Below are 24,173 nucleotides of genomic sequence, written 5' to 3'. Positions count from 1 at the left end.
GTTACATTTTGACCCCTTAAAAACAAATCCAAAACTGTTAAAAAATTTTTTTTTGAAAAGTCGCCATATTCCGACAGCCGTAACTTTTTGATACGTGCGTGTACGGGGATGTATAGGGCGTCTTTTTTTGCGGGGCCGGGTGTACTTTGTAGTTCTACCATTTTCAGGAAATGTTATTGCTTTGATCACTTTTTATTCAAATTTTTATCAGAATCAAAACAGTGAAAAAACGGCGGTTTGGTACTTTTGACCATTTTTACCGCTACGGCGTTTACCGAACAGGAAAAATATTTGTATATCTTTGTAGAGCGGGCGATTTTGGACGCGGGGATACCTAACATGTATGTGTTTCACAGTTTTTAACTACTTTTATATGTGTTCTAGGGAAAGGGGGGTGATTTGAATTTTTAATCCTTTTTTTTTTGTTTTTAATATTTTTTTTACTTTTTTTAAACTTTTTTTTTGCATTTATTAGACCGCCTAGGGGTATTGACATGGGTGGGCGGTGTCGCGGATTGTCAGAGCGGTGGGGGTTGGCAAACATGGCTGCTCCGGAGCGTTAAAGAGAGCCTCCTGGAGTATCGCTAAGGTGAGGGGCAAAGTGGTAAAGTATATGTATATGTGATTGTGTGGGGTTAGGGGCGAGGCTGTAGAGGGCAATATGAATTTTGTGGCTTGCTATGGTCCAAAGTGTGTGAGATTGCAGAGATGGTGATGTGAGTTTGGGGTTTGTGGGGGTCCTGGGAAAAATGTATGTGCGCTATTGTGATGAAAAGTAGCCTATTGCGCAATGGGGTGTATTAACTATGTTTGTGGAAAATTTCAGCCAAATCGGTCGAGCGGGTTTTGCGTGATTGACTAACAAACATCCAAACACACAAACACACAAACATCCAAACTCACAAACTTTCACATTTATAATATTAATAGGATAGTGATGACATCATTACACTATTCATATGTTATGTAGTACATAGTGGTGACATCATTACACTATTAATATATTATACGACATAGTGATGATGACATCACTGTTCTTTAGTTTCTACTTAATGATGATGTATGTGTTATCATGAAGCATCGCACTGACAAGCGATGGAGTCTGTCCTAATACTGGACGTTATAGTTGTATGGTCTCTGGAGATCTATCATTGTATATAAAGCTATAAGCTGCTTGGATCTAATCGTCCTGGCTGGTTAAGAGCTGCCTCCTGAGATCTGCCATCTCCATCTAATATACACATATAGCAAAATGTAATATACGTGCAATAAGGAATTGGCAGAGAAGACGTCTCCGTGACCCAAGACTTTCAAGTCCATGAGGCTTTGAATGCAAAGTTGTCTTCTCTATGGAAGGTTGTCTATTCCAGTTGGGAGAACTTTGAATGTGTAGAAGGAACATATACTGGGTCATCGTTGCGGTACCGCTTGATGTATGAGCCATGTGATATATCCAGGGCAGTACATAATTCAGATACCATAGTCTACCCTATCAAGGTGGAGACAACGGGGTTTGTCATTCCTCTCGCTATTAGGTCATCTCAAGATGAACATGAAAGAGGTGAGGATTTGTGACCCTCGTACAAATGGAATATTAAAACCAAACACATTAGATTTCGGCCAACCGACCACCTATGGTACATAGCCAATCTTATAGTCCATGGAAGATATGTAGGACCTCACTAAGGAACCGGGATGGTTGGACGCCTACTGATGGCACTTTCATGGATGGAGACCTGGACCATGTGGAAAGGATCATCATGGAATATTGAAAGTTTGGGAATTTTGGGGCAGCAAACAGGAAAATAGCAGCGGGTTGCGATTACGGTCATAGAGCAAAGTTTGTGGTTGGCTACGAGAATTTTTATGGTCTCGCTAGGGCACACAGGACCCCCGTTCTTCTGTTTCAATGGGGTTCCCAGTGGTGAGACCCAGAGTGATAATTTTTTTTTTACCCCTTTAAACTCTGGCAAAGTACTAAGACATTGGAAAAAACATGGCTTATTTTTTCAGAATTCTCCATTGGTTGTATATGGTGTTGCAACTCCAATTGAGTCAACACCACAATTGTCTATATGGTTATGTCTACTACGGCAGCTCAAATTTATTCAAGTGAATGTGATGGCATTTCGGTTGTGTTGCAGTACCAGATACCACCACTTGAATGAAGATAGTGCTGTGGTGGTGTACTTCTAACTGTGGGGGTATTGGAGTTTGGTCCCCTTACCAACTGCATTGTAGCTGCAGCATAAAGGGTTACACCTCCTGCTCGGAGGATATAGACTGCAGTGGTGAGGCCACTTTTCCATCTCACGATCTCTCAGCTCTTCACAGTCTCCGGGCCCTTGGGAAACAGACGCATCAAACCCATTTAAGGCTTGAATCAATTTCAAAAGTGAATTAGCCGCTCCTTACAGCCTGGCGCGAGGGAACGGGCTCTAATGAAGTGCGGCTCTTCCAAACACTCTTTTCTTGTCTTAGTTAAAGTCGAGAAAATGCAGTTATGCATATTGTACAAAACAATCTCGAGAACGCCGATTCCCGACTGACGTTAACCCTTGAGTAGCCAGGCACCTGGAGATAGCGTTGTGACCAGTGCTGAAGGTGCTCCATCTCAACCGGATAGGGTCCCATCTAGAATCAAACTTACAGGAGGTTGGACCACAGTCATGGTGGTCCAACATCTGGAGTCCAACCCTTGCCAAGAATGAGGGATCCTTATTCCTCATTCTCAGTTGGACTATTGGGATGAGCATGTACCGTCTATATCCATTTTCCTTACCACTGGGACCACTGCCAACAATGTTGACTAACCCACCAGAGTACCAGAGAATACCTCCAGCATGCCCTACCTCGATAATAGTTGAGTAGAAAACACCAAAATTTGAAGGGTACTATGGTCCAAGGGTATGGAGATAGCCAAGTCTTGCACTGGGCTTTCTTCCTCAGTCCCAAAGACTTTGGATGGAGGGGCAATCGTATGTGACCTCCCTCAATCAGGGGACATAGGACTCCAATTCTTATGATCAGTGGGCTGTGTCGACTGAAGTTTTTTGGGACCATCAGATAAAATGATTCTTGGGTCTAATCTTAGCCATAACTGAAGGGCCCTTAGTAGAGATGAGCGAACACTAAAATGTTCGAGGTTCGAAATTCGATTCGAACAGCCGCTCACTGTTCGAGTGTTCGAATGGGTTTCGAACCCCATTATAGTCTATGGGGAACATAAACTCGTTAAGGGGGAAACCCAAATTCGTGTCTGGAGGGTCACCAAGTCCACTATGACACCACAGGAAATGATACCAACACCCTGGAATGACACTGGGACAGCAGGGGAAGCATGTCTGGGGGCATAAAAGTCACTTTATTTCATGGAAATCCCTGTCAGTTTGCGATTTTCGCAAGCTAACTTTTCCCCATAGAAATGCATTGGCCAGTGCTGATTGGCCAGAGTACGGAACTCGACCAATCAGCGCTGGCTCTGCTGGAGGAGGCGGAGTCTAAGATAGCTCCACACCAGTCTCCATTCAGGTCCGACCTTAGACTCCGCCTCCTCCGGCAGAGCCAGCGCTGATTGGCCGAAGGCTGGCCAATGCATTCCTATGCGAATGCAGACTTAGCAGTGCTGAGTCAGTTTTGCTCAACTACACATCTGATGCACACTCGGCACTGCTACATCAGATGTAGCAATCTGATGTAGCAGAGCCGAGGGTGCACTAGAACCCCTGTGCAAACTCAGTTCACGCTAATAGAATGCATTGGCCAGCGCTGATTGGCCAATGCATTCTATTAGCCCGATGAAGTAGAGCTGAATGTGTGTGCTAAGCACACTCATTCAGCACTGCTTCATCACGCCAATACAATGCATTAGCCAGTGCTGATTGGCCAGAGTACGGAATTCGGCCAATCAGCGCTGGCTCTGCTGGAGGAGGCGGAGTCTAAGGTCGGACCTGAATGGAGACTGGTGTGGAGCGATCTTAGACTCCGCCTCCTCCAGCAGAGCCAACGCTGATTGGCCGAATTCCGTACTCTGGCCAATCAGCGCTGGCCAATGCATTCTATTAGCTTGATGAAGCAGAGTGTGCACAAGGGTTCAAGCGCACCCTCGGCTCTGATGTAGCAGAGCTGAGGCTGCACAAGGGTTCAAGCGCACCCTCGGCTCTGATGTAGGAGAGCCGAGGGTGCACTTGAACCCTTGTGCACCCTCAGCTCTGCTACATCAAAGCCGAGGGTGCGCTTGAACCCTTGTGCACACTCTGCTTCATCAAGCTAATAGAATGCATTGGCCAGCGCTGATTGGCCAATGTATTCTATTAGCCTGATGAAGTAGAGCTGAATGTGTGTGCTAAGCACACACATTCAGCTCTACTTCATCGGGCTAATAGAATGCATTGGCCAGCGCTGATTGGCCAGAGTACGGAACTCGACCAATCAGCGCTGGCTCTGCTGGAGGAGGCGGAGTCTAAGATCGCTCCACACCAGTCTCCATTCAGGTCCGACCTTAGACTCCGCCTCCTCCGGCAGAGCCAGCGCTGATTGGCCGAATTCCGTACTCTGGCCAATCAGCACTGGCTAATGCATTGTATTGGCGTGATGAAGCAGTGCTGAATGAGTGTGCTTAGCACACACATTCAGCTCTACTTCATCGGGCTAATAGAATGCATTGGCCAATCAGCGCTGGCCAATGCATTCTATTAGCGTGAACTGAGTTTGCACAGGGGTTCTAGTGCACCCTCGGCTCTGCTACATCAGATTGCTACATCTGATGTAGCAGTGCCGAGTGTGCATCAGATGTGTAGTTGAGCAAAACTGACTCAGCACTGCTAAGTCTGCATTCGCATAGGAATGCATTGGCCAGCCTTCGGCCAATCAGCGCTGGCCAATGCATTCTATTAGCTTGATGAAGCAGAGTGTGCACAAGGGTTCAAGCGCACCCTCGGCTCTGATGTAGCAGAGCTGAGGGTGCACAAGGGTTCAAGTGCACCCTCGGCTCTCCTACATCAGAGCCGAGGGTGCGCTTGAACCCTTGTGCAGCCTCGGCTCTGCTACATCAGAGCCGAGGGTGCGCTTGAACCCTTGTGCACACTCTGCTTCATCAAGCTAATAGAATGCATTGGCCAGCACTGATTGGCCAGAGTACGGAATTCGGCCAATCAGCGCTGGCCAATGCATCCCTATGGGAAAAAGTTTATCTCACAAAAATCACAATTACACACCCGATAGAGCCCCAAAAAGTTATTTTTAATAACATTCCCCCCTAAATAAAGGTTATCCCTAGCTATCCCTGCCTGTACAGCTATCCCTGTCTCATAGTCACAAAGTTCACATTCTCATATGACCCGGATTTGAAATCCACTATTCGTCTAAAAAGGAGGTCACCTGATTTCGGCAGCCAATGACTTTTTCCAATTTTTTTCAATGCCCCCGGTGTCGTAGTTCCTGTCCCACCTCCCCTGCGCTGTTATTGGTGCAAAAAAGGCGCCAGGGAAGGTGGGAGGGGAATCGAATTTTGGCGCACTTTACCACGTGGTGTTCGATTCGATTCGAACATGGCGAACACCCTGATATCCGATCGAACATGTGTTCGATAGAACACTGTTCGCTCATCTCTAGCCCTTAGTCCTTGGCCGCAGTGCAGAATGAGCTAGTGCTGTTCCCTCCATCCTCTCCCCTGGGATCCCCATCAGCAATGTTGTACTGGCTCACCAGAGTACCAGGGGCCCTCCAGTTAGGCCTAGGCTCTAACATAATAATGGCCCAGCAGAAGACACACAAATTTAAGGTTTACTATAGTCTAAGGGTATGAAGATAGCACTAGGCTATCTTCATGAGTCCAATAGACATTGGATTGAGCAGCATGGATCTTGCATGACCACTGCTTCATTCAACCAGGGGAAATTCGGCCCCCATTTTCATGATTGGTGTTCAATGTTGAACTGAGGTTCTTTGGGCCCACCAGATAAAATGAATCTGGGGAACAACCCTTGGCCAAGACTGAGGGTTCCTTAGCCCTCATTCTCGGGTGGAGTGCAGAATGAGCATATGCTGGTCCTCTCCATCTTCTCACCACTGGGATCCTCATTGACAGTGTCGGAATGACCCACCAAAGTACCAGAGGCCCATTAGGTCCAATCTATTACTCAATAATGATCCAGCAGGAGACACAAAAGTTTGAAGGGTTCTATGGTCTGAGGGTATAAAGATACATCAATCTTGAATGGCCACTGCTTCATTTTATCGGGGGACATAGGACCCCGTTCTCGATGGGCTTTATCAGACTGAAGTTCTTTTGGTCCACCAGATAAAATGATTCCAGGACCCAACTTGTCAAGACTGAGGAGCCGTAGTTCTCATTCTCAGCCGAAGTGCTGGATGAGTATGTGCTGTCCCTCTCCATCCTCTCACCTCTGCAACATCCACCAGCAATGTCAGACCGGCCCACCAAAGTATCAGACGATCTTTCAGTAGGCCCAGGATTTAACACAATAATAGTTCAGTAGAGAAATCCACATTTGAAGGGTATTATGGTCTATTTCCTATGAGTTGTTGGAAGAAACCTAGTCCAACACTGCTCCCGAGAATGGGGGTCCAGTGTCCCCGATTCAATAGAGCAGTGGTCGCGCAAGATTGCGGTCCCGCCTTCCTATGTCTATGCAACTGATGAAGATATCAGAGTACTGTACTGGGCTATACTTGCATGACTACCACTCCATTCAAATAAGGGAGACAGGACTCCCATTCTTGTGTTTCGATGGGGTTTCCAGTGCTGAGACCCAGAGTGATAATTTTTTTTTTACTCCTTTAAACTTTAGACCCAGAGTGAATGCATTCATGCAGGTCAATGCATTCCTATGCTGAGATGTAGCAGTGCTGGTATTGCTACCGGAGATTTAGCAGAGCTGAGTATGCGCTGAACCCTGCTGCACACTCAGCTCTGCTACATCGGACACTGCTACATCGGCCAGCACTGCTACATTGGGCTGTGCGCTCAGCTTGGCTACCCCGGAGTAGTCAAGCTCAGCCAACGGCCAGCTCTGCTTCATCTCTGATGTAGCAGTGCTGGGCGTGCACTCTGCTTGGCTGCATCTCTGGAGTAGGCGAGCTGAGCGCACGGCCCGATGTAGCACTGCTGGCCGATGTAGCAGTGTCCAATGTAGCAGTCCGATGCAGCAGAGCTAAGTGTGAATCAGGTTCATCTGAACCCTGCTGCACACTCAGCTCTGCTACATTGGACACCGCTACATCGGCCAGCACTGCTACATCGGGCCGTACGCTCAGCTTGGCTACTCCGGAGTAGCCGAGCTCAGCTAACGGCCAGCTCTGACTCATCTCTGATGTAGCAGTGCTGGCCGATAGGAATGCATTGACCAGCATTGTCTAAGATCGGCCCACAGCAGTCTTCATTCTGGTCCGATCTTAGACTCCGCCTCCTCACAGACGAGCCTCCGGTAGAACCAGCGTTGATTGGCCGAATGCTGTACTCTGTATGGCATTTGGTCAATCAACTCTGGTCAATGCATTCCTATGGGAAAAAGTCAGCTCGTGCATATCGCAAGCTGATAGAGATACCGACATAATACAGTGACTTGGGCATGCAAGACTTTATGTACTGACCCTGAGCTGTAGGGTCATCTGTAGAAAAGAATTTGGAGACCTCCGAACACATTATGTCCTCAGTGGTCCCAACCAAATCACAGGTTCAGCCAGAAGTAGAGAAACGTATTCTTACAAAACATGGTAGCCAAGGGCTTACACCTCTAGTTGTCATGGCGGCGAGGCGCTTATTAAAGGATAATGAGTTTCCTAGAACATTTTTCGGGATCTATTTACTCATGGTGATCCGGCTATTAGTGACGGATTGCAATGACATGTAGCGCTCATGTATGTTTATATAGCAAATAGAGAGATGGAAGTGGTTATTATGTCACAATAGGAGTCTGCTGTTTACACAGGGATTCCTCACATTTCAATGAAAACAAGTCAGCGAGCCCCCCGCCAGCCCCCTGCTATTAGGGTGGGAGATGAATCATTAGTACACAGTATGGGAAGTCTTATCTATAACATGTATATTTCCATAAGTCATATACAACATGTCAAGATGGAACTTACGGTTGATTCCAAACTTAGAATGTCTGCCACATTTATTAAGTACAATCAGCATCACGAGAAGGAAGAGACAGGCAAAGACAGCCAAGCCCACCGCCACCGAGACCTGAGGAAAAACACACAGAGCGCTGTCAAACCTCTCGGCTTCAGAGAGACTCCCATTCCTTCCATGGTGTTAATTATCCTGTACTGATTCTGAGTTAAATAAATACTCTGATCTTTTTCGATCCCGATCGCTCAACCCTAGCCAATGCTTCTCTATGGGAAAAGTCACTTATAGGGTTGAGCCGAACTTGAGATTTCAGAATCCGATTTCCGATCATTTTCCGGCCGTCCCAATCGCGATTGTGAAATTTGCTCGATCACCGAACAGGATCCGATCTTTTCTGATCCTGATCGCTCAACCATAATGATGGACTATAAATTGTTTGGAGATTGCCAGATTGATCAACATCAAAATTTGCTTCTCTAAGATCATTGCTGATGTCTTTCCTCCTTGACATTTTATTTAAAGGGATTCTACTTTTAACTACTTTTTTTTTCTAATTACCACGTCGGAATAGCCTTAAGAAAGGCTATTCGTCTCCTACCTTTAGACGTGGTCTCCGCCGCGCCGTTCCGTAGAAATACCGGTTTTAACCGGTATGCAAATGAGCTCTCCGCAGCAATGAGGACGGGCCCCAGCGCTGAAACACTGATGAGCGCTTCCCCATTGCTGCCCAGAGCTCTTTCCTGCGCCGCCTCTTTCTTCTGCAGCAACTCCGCCTCTTCTGGCTTCTCTTGCTCTTGTAGTTCTATAGAGGAGCATAGAGAGGCCACCCCAAAATGGCCGGCCGCCCTCATTGCTGCGGAGAGCTCATTTGCATACCGGTTAAAACCGGTATTTCTACGGAACGGCGCGGCGGAGACCATGTCTAAAGATAGGAGACGAATAGCCTTTCTTAAGGCTATTCCGACGTGGTAATTAGAAAAAAAAGTAGTTTAATGGTAGAATCCCTTTAAAACACTTGAATGCTCCAGACCAGCAAACTACCCAAACTTCTTTCAAGTTATGGGTATTTACCACACCCCTATAAATCCTATTGAAGAAATAAAGGTGTACTTGTTTCTACATTTTGGCCTAGTTTTGGGTAAATAAATTATGACATGGTGTAATTTGTTGACCTTTTAAGGTCAGATTTTTTTTTATTACGAGAAACCATAGAGTACAAAGCGGGTGTACTATATTTTGCTCACAGCCAAATATTCTTCACGTTAGCTCTACCAAAGTAAAAGCCGCCAGTAAGTAGGGTAAACCAAAACAGCAATTCCCATCAGTTTTAGCTTCAGATTAATTCTGCCGGCGCTGATTTTACTAAATGTGTATTTCCAGGGACCACGATTTGACCTCTCCTTCCCACAACACGTCGTCTCTTAGGATGTCTTTAAAATATACTATAAAGCTCCTATCAGCCATATTTATTACTTAGTGGTTTGAGCTTTTGCCTCAGACCAGAATTTTTTTTCCATAAATTACTAACAAATTAACACATTGTAAAAAGAACATCAATTATGTCTTCAATTACCTCTGGTCATGTAATTACACGGCTGTGCTAGCCTCCTGTGGTTGTATGTGCCGGGAACACGGGGCTTATGTGCATAGATGGCAATATCAACTGCTAGTGAACTCACCCCAAAGGTATTGTCCTCCACCGTCTCCACTGGGTTCACATATGTGCTGTTACCTCCACCTGTAGTAGAAAGGTCGTCATATTAGCCAAATATAAAAGATTAGACACAGAATTACTATTCTACTAGTGCAGTCACTGTGTGCATACATTACATTACTTATCCTGTATTATACCCCAGAGCTGCGCTCACTATTCTGCTGGTGCAGTCACTGTGTGCATACATTACATTACTTATCCTGTACTGATCCTGAGTTACATCCTGTATTATACTCCAGAGCTGCGCTCACTATTCTGCTGGTACAGTCACTGTGTACATACATTACATTACTTATCCTGTATTATACTCCAGAGCTGCGCTCACTATTCTGCTGGTGCAGTCACTGTGTATATACATTACATTACTTACCCTGTACTGATCCTGAGTTACATCCTGTATTATACTCCAGAGCTGCGCTCACTATTCTGCTGTTGCAGTCACTGTGTACATACATTACATTACTTATCCTGTATTATACTCCAGAGCTGCGCTCATTATTCTGCTGGTGCAGTCACTGTGTACATACATTACATTACTTATCCTGTATTATACTCCAGAGCTGCGCTCACTATTCTGCTGGTACAGTCACTGTGTACATACATTACATTACTTATCCTGTATTATACTCCAGAGCTGCGCTCACTATTCTGCTGGTACAGTCACTGTGTACATACATTACATTACTTATCCTGTATTATACTCCAGAGCTGTGCTCACTATTCTGCTGGTACAGTCACTGTGTACATACATTACATTACTTATCCTGTATTATACTCCAGAGCTGTGCTCACTATTCTGCTGGTACAGTCACTGTGTACATACATTACATTACTTATCCTGTATTATACTCCAGAGCTGCTCTCACTATTCTGCTGGTGCAGTCACTGAGTACATATATTACATTACTTATCCTGTATTATACTCCAGAGCTGCGCTCACTATTCTGCTGGTACAGTCACTGAGTACATACATTACATTACTTATCCTGTATTATACTCCAGAGCTGCGCTCACTATTCTGCTGGTACAGTCACTGTGTACATACATTACATTACTTATCCTGTACTGATCCTGAGTTACATCCTGTATTATACTCCAGAGCTGCACTCACTATTCTGCTGAACAGTCACTGTGTACATACATTACATTACTTATCCTGTATTATACTCCAGAGCTGCACTCACTATTCTGCTGGTACAGTCACTGTGTACATACATTACATTACTTATCCTGTATTATACTCCAGAGCTGCGCTCACTATTCTGCTGGTACAGTCACTGTGTACATACATTACTTATCCTGTACTGATCCTGAGTTACATTCTGTATTATACTCCAGAGCTGCGCTCACTATTCTGCTGGTACAGTCACTGTGTACATACATTACATTACTTATCCTGTATTATACTCCAGAGCTGCGCTCACTATTCTGCTGGTGCAGTCACTGTGTACATACATTACATTACTTATCCTGTATTGTACTCCAGAGCTGCGCTCACTATTCTGCTGTACAGTCACTGAGTACATATATTACATTACTTATCCTGTATTATACTCCAGAGCTGCGCTCACTATTCTGCTGGTACAGTCACTGAGTACATACATTACATTACTTATCCTGTATTATACTCCAGAGCTGTGCTCACTATTCTGCTGGTACAGTCACTGTGTACATACATTACATTACTTATCCTGTACTGATCCTGAGTTACATCCTGTATTATACTCCAGAGCTGCACTCACTATTCTGCTGAACAGTCACTGTGTACATACATTACATTACTTATCCTGTATTATACTCCAGAGCTGCACTCACTATTCTGCTGGTACAGTCACTGTGTACATACATTACATTACTTATCCTGTATTATACTCCAGAGCTGCGCTCACTATTCTGCTGGTACAGTCACTGTGTACATACATTATATTACTTATACTGTATTATACTCCAGAGCTGCGCTCACTATTCTGCTGGTACAGTCACTGTGTACATACATTACTTATCCTGTATTATACTCCAGAGCTGCACTCACTATTCTGCTGGTGCAGTCACTGTGTACATACATTACATTACTTATCCTGTATTATACTCCAGAGCTGCACTCACTATTCTGCTGGTGCAGTCACTGTGTACATACATTACATTACTTATCCTGTATTATACTCCAGAGCTGCGCTCACTATTCTGCTGGTACAGTCACTGAGTACATACATTACATTACTTATCCTGTATTATACTCCAGAGCTGTACTCACTATTCTGCTGGTACAGTCACTGTGTACATACATTACATTACTTATCCTGTACTGATCCTGAGTTACATCCTGTATTATACTCCAGAGCTGTGCTCACTATTCTGCTGGTACAGTCACTGTGTACATACATTACATTACTTATCCTGTACTGATCCTGAGTTACATCCTGTACTATACTCCAGAGCTGCACTCACTATTCTGCTGAACAGTCACTGTGTACATACATTACATTACTTATCCTGTATTATACTCCAGAGCTGCACTCACTATTCTGCTGGTACAGTCACTGTGTACATACATTACATTACTTATCCTGTATTATACTCCAGAGCTGCGCTCACTATTCTGCTGGTACAGTCACTGTGTACATACATTACATTACTTATCCTGTATTATACTCCAGAGCTGGGCTCACTATTCTGCTGGTACAGTCACTGTGTACATACATTACATTACTTATCCTGTATTATACTCCAGAGCTGTGCTCACTATTCTGCTGGTACAGTCACTGTGTACATACATTACATTACTTATCCTGTATTATACTCCAGAGCTGTGCTTACTATTCTGCTGGTACAGTCACTGTGTACATACATTATATTACTTATACTGTATTATACTCCAGAGCTGCGCTCACTATTCTGCTGGTACAGTCACTGTGTACATACATTACTTATCCTGTACTGATCCTGAGTTACATCCTGTATTATACTCCAGAGCTGCGCTCACTATTCTGCTGGTACAGTCACTGTGTACATACATTACAATACTTATCCTGTATTATACTCCAGAGCTGCGCTCACTATTCTGCTGGTGCAGTCACTGTGTACATACGTTACATTACTTATCCTGTATTATACTCCAGAGCTGCGCTCACTATTCTGCTGGTACAGTCACTGTGTACATACATTATATTACTTATCCTGTATTATACTCCAGAGCTGCGCTCACTATTCTGCTGGTACAGTCACTGTGTACATACATTACATTACTTATCCTGTATTATACTCCAGAGCTGCGCTCATTATTCTGCTGGTGCAGTCACTGTGTACATACATTACATTACTTATCCTGTATTATACTCCAGAGCTGCGCTCACTATTCTGCAGGTACAGTCACTGTGTACATACATTACATTACTTATCCTGTATTATACTCCAGAGCTGCGCTCACTATTTTGAGGGGATATGAAATTCAAGTGACTCAGGTGAGTTACCATGTCTGAATTTTGTGTAATCACCGTATATACAAGATATTAGTTCTCTTAAACACCTGAGTTGCAGTTCCGGAGTTTAATGCAGTATGTAACTGGAGATAAGTACAGGATACATATCGTAATATAATATATGTAATGTGTATACAGTGCCTATGCAGATGGATGTGTCACCAGACTACCAGCAAACCCTCTGCAGTCTTATCCTGCAGTCCTGTGCTCCTCCACGCCCTCTGCTAGCTACTACATTAGTCAGGACTTCAGTCTGATATCTATACTTGGTAGGAGCTATGACCACACTACTCATCTCAGCACTATAAGCAGCAGGCTCCATTTTGTCGTGGTCCAGCTAGCCTCCGGGCATGTTATTGCATTTGCCAGAGTATGGGAAGGATCTAATTTGTTTAATGACATGAACTAAAGACATCTTATTATATTATCTGAAATCTGAAGTGACATCTATTGAGTAATAACCTGTGTATATATGGCTGGAGCCCGGCCTGTCCTTCGCCTTAAAGAGCAAGTGAACTGATACTTTCATTCCTTAAAGGGGCTGTCTACCAAGGACAGTCCTCTATTATAAGGCAGTACTCTTGATGGCAAGCTGATCTACTGCTGTCGTATTATATGGCACCTATGACGTCTATGTAATACATGGCTGCTTGAGATCACGTCTATAAGACCCCCAGGCCATTCCGAACTCTTACTAAACCACCATGGATAGGTTGTCAGTGTTACAATCCAAGAAATACTCTCCCAGAATTTGTCCCCTCTTGGTCCTCCAGTTACACCCCTGAGTACTGACTATTTGTAGTAATACCAGTCAATTGGACATTTCCATATCTGGCTTGATAGCAGAATGACTTACCGGATGGAGACAGCGACACTGCAAATAAAAGAAAGCATGAAATTACAAAAAAATCAACTGAAATTGGCAGTAAAACTATACAACTACGAGGGTCACACCTACAAAAGCTAGACATTGCATGACACCTCTCATACAACACGCTCATTCATTTCTATGGAGAGGAACCGTTCATGAATGGCCACCTCTCCTGCTGGACAACAAGACCCTCCACCAGTCACACTTTTTTTTGACTAGTAAACCCCTTTAACTAGTATTATGGCTCACCTGGAATGGGCTCCTCTGGGTTAAAGTCAAACGGATTATTCATGAAGATACTGTAGACACTCTTACTGTCTTCTCCGAGCCGGTTCCTCACCAGTAGTGTGTAATTCCCATTATTGACATGGGTTGGATTATTAAAATACAAGCAGCCATGGATGAGGGTGCCATTTTCCCTGTACTCAAGTGGCCGTGTGAATATGTAGGTGTTCATAACCAGCGTCTCTCCATTTAGCTGCCACATGACATCTGGGGCAGGGTTCCCGTCTATTGTATAGGGGATGCACGAGTGATGTTGATGGATCACCTCGCCCAAGTCGATTATTACTGCCGGAACTGGTAAAGAAAGAAGAGGAGGTTCGAGGGAAGTAAAATTAAAAAAGTCATATACATTGACCATTGCGACCAAAAACATTGTGCCATGTTAGACCTACTACAGCCTAAGATAGTTCAAAATGGTGCTTGAAACCAATAGAGGTCCAGTCAAGAAATGGTCAATGAGTGGGTGACGTTCCAGTCAAGTCATTGTTTTGGAATATTTTCTACTAGGAGTCCATTAGGTCTTCTTTGGGTATTGGTTCTGTAAATAATTAGAAGGTTATTTTCCAGTGAGTGAGACGTCTTCCCATAAGTCGGAGTGAGAGGGGTCTGCCAGGAATGGATATTTTCTTCCATTAGAAGTAAGTCGTCTGGTGACTGAATCCTTAATCAGTGATAAACTAACCGAGAGGCCAAAAAATGTACAGGGTTTCTACAAGAAGGCTCATTTAATGTTCTCAGTTGGTATTACATGGGCAGCCGCCAAGCCTTAGACCAAGAGTTAGATTTTTGGAAACTGATGGTCCAAATTGCCCCGAGGGTTAATTCAGGGCAACTTTAGCCTAGGCTAGCCATATTTGTGATCCATCCATCATCATGACTGGTCTAATCTAATGCAGCTCAGACCACCATTTTACGAGAAGGTAATGTCTCAGGTAGACCAGTCTATGAGAAGGCTAAAAGATGATTGTTGACTTTTGATCATCAGCCAAAAGATCTTTTCTTCTACAGATCTTCACCAACATTCATTATTAATTTGGTGTTACAGTGACCATTCTCCCCTCTTATAGAGGATATCTGTACCAATACACCTTTTGGTAAATCTCTCCAAACGCCCATGTCTTTGAGAAGATCACCAGGGTTATAGGTTGGACTTATCTTTATCCAACCTCATCTACTATGTAACTCGTATGAAGACATCTCGCACCACTCATCTAAGGATCTAAAGCCAAGAGGAATGTTAAGGAAGGACACATCTGTACTATAAGTACTAGCTATCTTTTTAGAGAGGATGATACCTGTAGAAAACACCTTTGGGTCATTTGGGTTAGACTTGGTTGTCATCTCAAGGAAGTTTCACTTCTCCTCCATGAAAATTTATCAATCAACCTTACACCACTGATGTGTTATTTCATGACTATACGAAAATCAAAACTTGAGCAAGAACTTACAGTGAACGTCTATCTGGACTGACTTCTTGGTGGGACCAGCCATGTTCTCGGCCCAGCAGCTGACATCCCGCTTGTTGAAGCCAGAGGAGATGTTGAAAAGGTGGAGGAAGATTTCAATATCAGGACCGTCAGACTGCTGTAATGGGACAACATTGAGAAGAGTAGGCAAGTGTGTTTAGATGGTGGAACACTACAACACAAGTAAAGTCTACAGTGAGCTAATAGACCATAGGAAAATATAACACAAGGGCTTTTCGTATGGTCTCCACAGAAAAATGGCATTTGTTGTAAAAAATTATTTCTGAACGTGGTGGATCTACCATTGGTTGGAACCATCGGAATGTTCACTGTTACATCTATGGCTAGCTTAAGTTTTTCAAAGAAATCGTAATAAACTATTCCTACATATACCTCCATTTCATACTGCGCGTTCAGATCTGGTAAGATCCAGGTAGCCGTTGGTGTAGGCTGGCCAGCTACGTTACACTGAAGGGTCAAGTTGTCCCCATGAAGAACCGTCAGATTTTGCTCTGCAATGAAGACATCTGGACGATCTTAAAGAGAAAAATACAAAAATTTATCGGGCCCAAATTACGTCTACTGACTAGGTGTCAAGTTCCAAACTATTGGAGTGCATATACATGGTCATTTGGGATGCCTACCACAATGGGTGATGTTATCGTCTTCTATGAAAATCTCTACCCCATTTTTCCAGCAGCTTAAGGATTGGTTTCCAAGATCAGCCCAACCTTCTTCTCTACGAATCTGAATCCATCGCACTTCACAGGAGCACTGGAATGGGTTTTCAGTCAGGACTCTAACAGAGGAACAATGAATTTAACACACCATGGTCTACCTTCTCAGAAGACATTATTATGCATCGGTAATCCATTCGGAGAGTCTGCATGGGGTCTGCACATGAGTCTTGCAGACAGGAAAGTAGATCGTGAACTACTTTTCTTTCTGCATGTTCTGTGCGGAGACTGTGTGGAAAGTGTATGGGGTCCGTGTGCTTTCACTGCACTGCTAATGCATTCGGTAGTCCATTTGGGGAGGTCCCCATGTGGACTGCCCCGAACAGATTACCGACGCAGATGTGAACGAGGGCATAGACTCAGGGCCGGTGTCAGCGCACGGCATAGTCGGGCAAGTGCCGGGGCCCGCCCCAGCACTTGCCTGTCCCAATTTCAGCTCATCCGTCCGACGGACGCCGATTTGCTGAATACATAGGCGATTAAAGCAGGAGCTGTGAGCTCAGCTCTTGCTTTAAAGCTGCGGCCCGGCTTGCATGTGTAGGCGCGATGACGTCATCACATCGCTCCTACACACGCAAGCCGGGCCGCGGCTTTAAAGCAGGAGCTGCGCTCACAGCTCCTGCTTTAATTGCCTATGTGAATGGTGCGAGAGAGCAGAGAGAGGAGCGTCGGGGGAGCGATGGAAGGTGAGTGTAAGTGTTTGTTTTGTATTAAATATTAAGCTGAAACATAATGAAGGGGGCCCATGAAACTGGGGGGCAAATGAAGGGGAGGGGGGAACGGCATGACACTGGGGAAGATGAAGGGGTGGGGAGAGAACAACATGAAACTGGGGACAGAGATGGAGGGGGCCCAATGAAACTGGGGGGGGCAAATGAAGGGGAGGGGGGAACGGCATGACACTGGGGCAGATGGGGGGGTGGAACAGCATGACACTGGGGCAGAGATGGGGGACATGAAACTGTGGGCAGATGGAGGGGGAGAACGTGATGAAACTGGGGACAGAGATGGAGGGGGGGACATGAAACTGGGGCAGAGGAAGGGTGTATATGAAACTGGGGGAGAGATGGAGGGGGGGCATATAATTTACGGGTGACTGTAGGAGGATTATACTGTGTGGGAGTACATGATAAATGAATGAGAATGGGCGGAGTCAACAACAGTGGGTGGAGCCAAATTTGCTGCGGCGCGCAGAGCACGTTTTGCCCCTCTTTCTACTCTTTAAAAATTGGGAGGTATGGCGTTGGTGACGCCACACTCCTGCATGACGTCACTCGCTTCATCTGCGACGCACAGTGTCTCGACTCTCCCGCCTCCTTTACAAGGGGGCCCACTGAGGCTCTGTTGCCCAAGGGCCCATAAAAACCTGGAGCCGGCCCTGCATAGACTACACTAAGTTGGCATATAGTTGCACATGAAATCTAACCCAACATCTGCAGGTAAATCCGACATAAAAACGTCACCAAATCATTCTGATTTTGGTTAAAATTTTACTGCTGATATTTCACAGAGGATTCCAGCAGTTGATCTGGAAAAAAAGCAAAATCACCTTCTTGAGCTCCTATGGCAAGAAGGTTTTCCTGGTCTGTTGTCCGATCACTTTGCTTCTGATTTCATCGAAAGAGACCAGTAAACCAAGACCATCCAAAGAAGGAGAAAAATCTGTACCATGGGAGCAACAGAAGACTGCAGATTTTTTCTTTATTTTAGATTTTTTCCCTCTCTTACAGACTCCCTGCAGAAATTTAGGCAAACCTCGACAAATTCTGACAACTATTTCCTTGGAAATTTTTCATTTTTTTCTCTGAAATCCAAAGGGAATGTTTGCAACAAGGGTTTGTTCTTTTCACAACAGAAATTTACAAGCTCCAGAATTAAAAATTTACTCTTTAGGTAAATTTCCATCTTGAAAATTTTTGTTAGCATGTAAAAAGAAAATTTCCAACCTGGGTGGACATCCTCCACCGTCTTGAAAAAGCCATCAAACACAACATGTTGGGAAGTCATCTACAAAACTGATGACCTGACCATGGATCATGGTTGAGTTCCTCTTCCTGGTGTATATCATGGTACAGGCTGAAGATAATAACTTATTCATGTCAACCTCATGAATGGCAGAGAACCCCCTTGCGGAAACCCACCTACTCAGGGGATTTAGGGAAAAATTCTGTCTATCTTTACTAATAGGGTGTCTCTGGTTTGGCTGAAAGCCCAAGCCATGTTTCAAGGCTCGGTATGGGTTAATTGACTTGCAGAGTAGTCACCTACAGATGGCACTAGAGACAGTATTATTTGTTTTGGAGGAACGATATCTTGAATGTATTCAGTCATGCACACGTATAGTAGATAGTGTCAAGATAGAAAGGTGACTTACAGCTCCTGTAGAGGTAGACCATAAAATGTCCTCCATGACAGCGAGACCAGTGAGTTAGAAGACAGGTTGCTGTTGGAGGAAGAAGAAAAACCGTCTGAGACAAGTCTCTGAGCACATGTGTTCTGTTGCGACAAGACAGATGACTATAGTTGTCAACGCAGAGGAAGAAGAAGGTTAAAGGGCAAGGAGTAGAGATGAGCGAACAGTGTTCTATCGAACACATGTTCGATCGGATATCAGGGTGTTCGCCATGTTCGAATCGAATCGAACACCACGTGGTAAAGTGCGCCAAAATTCGATTCCCCTCCCACCTTCCCTGGCGCCTTTTTTGCACCAATAACAGCGCAGGGGAGGTGGGACAGGAACTACGACACTGGGGGCATTGAAAAAAATTGGAAAAAGTCATTGGCTGCCGAAATCAGGTGACCTCCATTTTAGACGAATAGTGGATTTCAAATCCGGGTCATATGAGAATGTGAACTTTGTGACTATGAGACAGGGATAGCTGTACAGGCAGGGATAGCTAGGGATAACCTTTATTTAGGGGGGAATGTTATTAAAAATAACTTTTTGGGGCTCTATCGGGTGTGTAATTGTGATTTTTGTGAGATAAACTTTTTCCCATAGGGATGCATTGGCCAGCGCTGATTGGCCGAATTCCGTACTCTGGCCAATCAGTGCTGGCCAATGCATTCTAATAGCTTGATGAAGCAGAGTGTGCACAAGGGTTCAAGCGCACCCTCGGCTCTGATGTAGCAGAGCTGAGGGTGCACAAGGGTTCAAGTGCACCCTCGGCTCTCCTACATCAGAGCCGAGGGTGCGCTTGAACCCTTGTGCAGCCTCGGCTCTGCTACATCAGAGCCGAGGGTGCGCTTGAACCCTTGTGCACACTCTGCTTCATCAAGCTAATAGAATGCATTGGCCAGCGCTGATTGGCCAATGTATTCTATTAGCCTGATGAAGTAGAGCTGAATGTGTGTGCTAAGCACACACATTCAGCTCTACTTCATCGGGCTAATAGAATGCATTGGCCAGCGCTGATTGGCCAGAGTACGGAATTCGGCCAATCAGCGCTGGCTCTGCTGGAGGAGGCGGAGTCTAAGATCGCTCCACACCAGTCTCCATTCAGGTCCGACCTTAGACTCCGCCTCCTCCAGCAGAGCCAGCGCTGATTGGCCGAATTCCGTACTCTGGCCAATCAGCACTGGCTAATGCATTGTATTGGCGTGATGAAGCAGTGCTGAATGTGTGTGCTTAGCACACACATTCAGCTCTACTTCATCGGGCTAATAGAATGCATTGGCCAATCAGCGCTGGCCAATGCATTCTATTAGCGTGAACTGAGTTTGCACAGGGGTTCTAGTGCACCCTCGGCTCTGCTACATCAGATTGCTACATCTGATGTAGCAGTGCCGAGTGTGCATCAGATGTGTAGTTGAGCAAAACTGACTCAGCACTGCTAAGTCTCTGCATTCGCATAGGAATGCATTGGCCAGCCTTCGGCCAATCAGCGCTGGCTCTGCCGGAGGAGGCGGAGTCTAAGGTCGGACCTGAATGGAGACTGGTGTGGAGCGATCTTAGACTCCGCCTCCTCCAGAAGAGCCAGCGCTGATTGGTCGAGTTCCGTACTCTGGCCAATCAGCACTGGCCAATGCATTTCTATGGGGAAAAGTTAGCTTGCGAAAATCGCAAACTGACAGGGATTTCCATGAAATAAAGTGACTTTTATGCCCCCAGACATGCTTCCCCTGCTGTCCCAGTGTCATTCCAGGGTGTTGGTATCATTTCCTGGGGTGTCATAGTGGACTTGGTGACCCTCCAGACACGAATTTGGGTTTCCCCCTTAACGAGTTTATGTTCCCCATAGACTATAATGGGGTTCGAAACCCATTCGAACACTCGAACAGTGAGCGGCTGTTCGAATCGAATTTCGAACCTCGAACATTTTAGTGTTCGCTCATCTCTAGCAAGGAGTTGGGTTCATCGAGACACATGGCTGCTTGTGTTGGATACAAAACTGTACCACGACCTCTCGAGAGTTTCCATTGTGTAAACTCTTCCCCATTGTAAGAACAAAAGAAAATCTATACAAGAGCCCTCTACGTAAATCTGGAGCTTCTATATCGAAGGGGTTGAATAGTTACGCAAAGATCAATTTCTAGTTTTTAATTTTATGATATGACATCTATATCTAGAACCTGTGATTGGGCATGGTAGGGGTGTTTTATTTATTTATACATTGTGCCCCCTCTTGTAAGGTCATGATAGCCTAATAGATCAGTTCCAGTTATAGGAGGAACTCAGCCTCCTAGGCCATACTGCGGAGCTTGTCTGGCTCATCTTAAGTCGGGTTCACACAAGGTTTTTTGGCTCAAAAAACCTCCTCCCATTGAATTCAATGGGTTCCTTTTTCCGTGAGCGGTTTGTTTCCGCTCGTGGAAAGAAGAAGCGACATACCCTTTCTTCAGGCGGATTCTGCGGCGCGACACTCCCTCCTCTCAACTAGGCCCATTAATTTGGGCCTAATCCTGAGCGGAATGCCGCGACTGGACGCCGATGCACTGTATGCAATGCATGGGCATCCAGTCACGCCTAGACGTTTTTTGGACCGGATTCTGAAGCGGCTTCTGCATCAAAATCTGGTTCAAAAGACCCCCGTGTGAACCCGGCTTAAGAAAGGCACTGTATATATTATATTAAAATTTTTTTTAGCAACATGAAAATAGCAATTTCATCTAAATAGATGATGTTGTGGACCGGAGCCTCCACAACGTTGTGCAACGTCGTCTCCTGAGCCGGATGGGGAGCTTCCAGATTTGGCCTACCAGCGGGCCGAAGCCTATTTACGGGGGGCTCTGGCTCTGGACCACCACTGGCTATTCAGTTGTACTTGTTAGTCCTGTTAGTAAGTGTTCCTTCTGATCTATTTAGCTGTGTTTTGACCCTTTTGCCTTGACCTTTGACTTTGCCTCTGCCTTCTGATTCCATACTCTGCCTGTTCCTGTTAATGTCCTCGGCTTGCCTCTAGACCTCTGCTCCCTGAACTCTTCTTTGTACTCTGCTACTATTCCTGTTACCAACTCAGCCGCCTGATGTTCCATTTAGATTTCTCTTTGTACTTTGTTGCCCTCTTGCGGACGATATGGATTGCACGACTACGTTTTACTCTCTGCCGCCACCTTCTGACCACCTTCTGAGCCCTTGAACCAACACCGCAACCCGAAATATCTGCTGGTAAGAGATCTCAGTGTGTGGTTTGCCGTGATTTGTGGTGCGCTGTGTTTGATGTTTCCCGACCTGTACCGCCATCCTCATCATCTGAGGCTCTGGTGAACACCATTGTGAGGTTGGATTTGGTGTGGCCCGAGCAGTGTCGAACACACGGCGCCGTGTCAACCCTTTCATTCGGTATGTCTAGTACTGGTTCTTACTTTGGCTCTGAACTGCATCTACTATCCTAACAGATGACCTTTCATTGTCTCCACCAACTTTTTGTATCTTTCAATAGGTGGCCCTACAAAGATTCTGGCGTGGTTGGACTTTTATCTCTAGCCCCCACCATTCCTGAGCAATCGGTGCTGTTATTTTCAGCACCTAACATGCTAATTAGCCTGTCTACGTCAGGTGGGTGATCCTTGGATGGAGCATATAGTCTAAGTCATATAGTCTTACTGAAACTAACAGCAGTGATTGCTCAGGAATGGTGGGGGGTAGAGAACTAATTCCAACTGCACCAGAATCATTGGTGTGGTACCTCCCGAAGAATACAAAGGCTCGGAATTCGTAGAGGTGTCGAAAAGTGCTCTTTAACAACCGGGCTGCCCAAGAGACCCGCTGCTCTGTGGATCGTGACACCATTTCAGAGAATTCGGCATACTTTCTTGATTTTATTTACGTGAATATTTATATAGCTTTCATGTCTTTTCCATCTGCTTTCAGCTAAGTGACGACAGATCTAAACAGCTGTAAATAACCCTGCACGCGCCCCCATTTGGAGGCAGATTTCCACGCAGCCCTGGGTAGCGAGGACGGATACATTTCAGCTCTTGTCAGGTCAATGATTGCCCACAGGGGAGCAAAAATGAGCGCTCGCTGTCAGTCCCCACACTGAGTCCCCGCTGTACCCAGCTGCTGAGAGATTGTATTTTGCTCTAAGCATTGATTTCAGCAAACAAGACATCTGACTGTCACTTATAACTCTCGGGCCTACGATGAAGCCTAACACCTGGAAAAACAGCGTCCAAAACATGACAGCAATTCTGGGAAAATACGACTAATGTGACATTATCACCTCCCGCTATATCTACTCCGACTTATATAACTATAACGTATAATAAATTGCTTTATTATCAATGCTAATGATTAAAAATAATAATCAGTTCTATTACTAATTGCTATAAAAATGATTTCATTAATGTATTTATTTAAATTATTTTTTTTAATTTTTTTTATTTATTATTTTTTAGCTTTTTTTTATTTCATGGGTTGTTTTTATTATTATTATTATTATTATTATTATTATTATTTTTAAATTTATTTTATTTATTATTTTTAAGCTTTTTTAATTTTATTATTATTATTATTATTATTATTTTTACATTTATTTTATTTATTATTTTTTAGCTTTTTTTAATTTCATGGGTTGTTATTATTATTATTATTATTATTATTATTATTATTATTTTTAATTTATTTAATTTATTATTTTTTAGCTTTTTTAATTTCATGGGTTGTTTTTTATTATTATTATTATTATTATTATTATTATTATTATTATTATTTTTTAGCTTTTTTTAATTTCATGGGTTGTTATTATTATTATTATTATTATTATTTTTAATTTATTTAATTTATTATTTTTTAGCTTTTTCTAATTTCATGGGTTGTTTTTATTATTATTATTATTATTATTATTATTATTATTATAATATTAGATTATTATTATTTTTTAAATTGCTAATAAAAAAAACAATCAAAAAAATTAAGTGTTTTTTAAATAATGGATGAAATTAATATAATACATTAATATAATAAATTAATATAATAAATTATAATATCACACAGATGTTTTTGTGTACGCCAAATGAAAATAATCTACTTTTTTTTTCTTGGAAAGAGTTGTTTTTAAAATATAAGTTTTAGGCCTTTT

At 44.0% G+C, this 24,173-nt stretch overlaps 1 protein-coding gene across 1 annotated transcript in view; it reads right to left on the bottom strand.

Annotated features, from left to right (window-relative positions):
* The window catches only part of NTRK1 (neurotrophic receptor tyrosine kinase 1), a 78,051-nt gene that overhangs the window by 17,899 nt on the left and 35,979 nt on the right, over window positions 1-24,173 (bottom strand). Inside the window, exons 4-11 of the mRNA XM_075283185.1 lie at window positions 19,025-19,093; window positions 16,558-16,712; window positions 16,307-16,449; window positions 15,896-16,031; window positions 14,412-14,741; window positions 14,148-14,165; window positions 9,778-9,836; window positions 8,110-8,212 (exon numbers count right to left, since the gene is read on the bottom strand). Of these exons, the coding sequence (XP_075139286.1) occupies window positions 8,110-8,212; window positions 9,778-9,836; window positions 14,148-14,165; window positions 14,412-14,741; window positions 15,896-16,031; window positions 16,307-16,449; window positions 16,558-16,712; window positions 19,025-19,093 (1,013 nt within the window). The remainder of the gene's footprint in view (window positions 1-8,109; window positions 8,213-9,777; window positions 9,837-14,147; window positions 14,166-14,411; window positions 14,742-15,895; window positions 16,032-16,306; window positions 16,450-16,557; window positions 16,713-19,024; window positions 19,094-24,173) is intronic.

Source organism: Leptodactylus fuscus, chromosome 7, assembly GCF_031893055.1.
Source record: "Leptodactylus fuscus isolate aLepFus1 chromosome 7, aLepFus1.hap2, whole genome shotgun sequence".
Lineage (NCBI taxonomy): Eukaryota > Metazoa > Chordata > Amphibia > Anura > Leptodactylidae > Leptodactylus > Leptodactylus fuscus.
The sequence above is the reverse complement of the archived record's forward strand: the minus strand, read 5'-3'. Positions and strand labels throughout refer to the sequence as shown.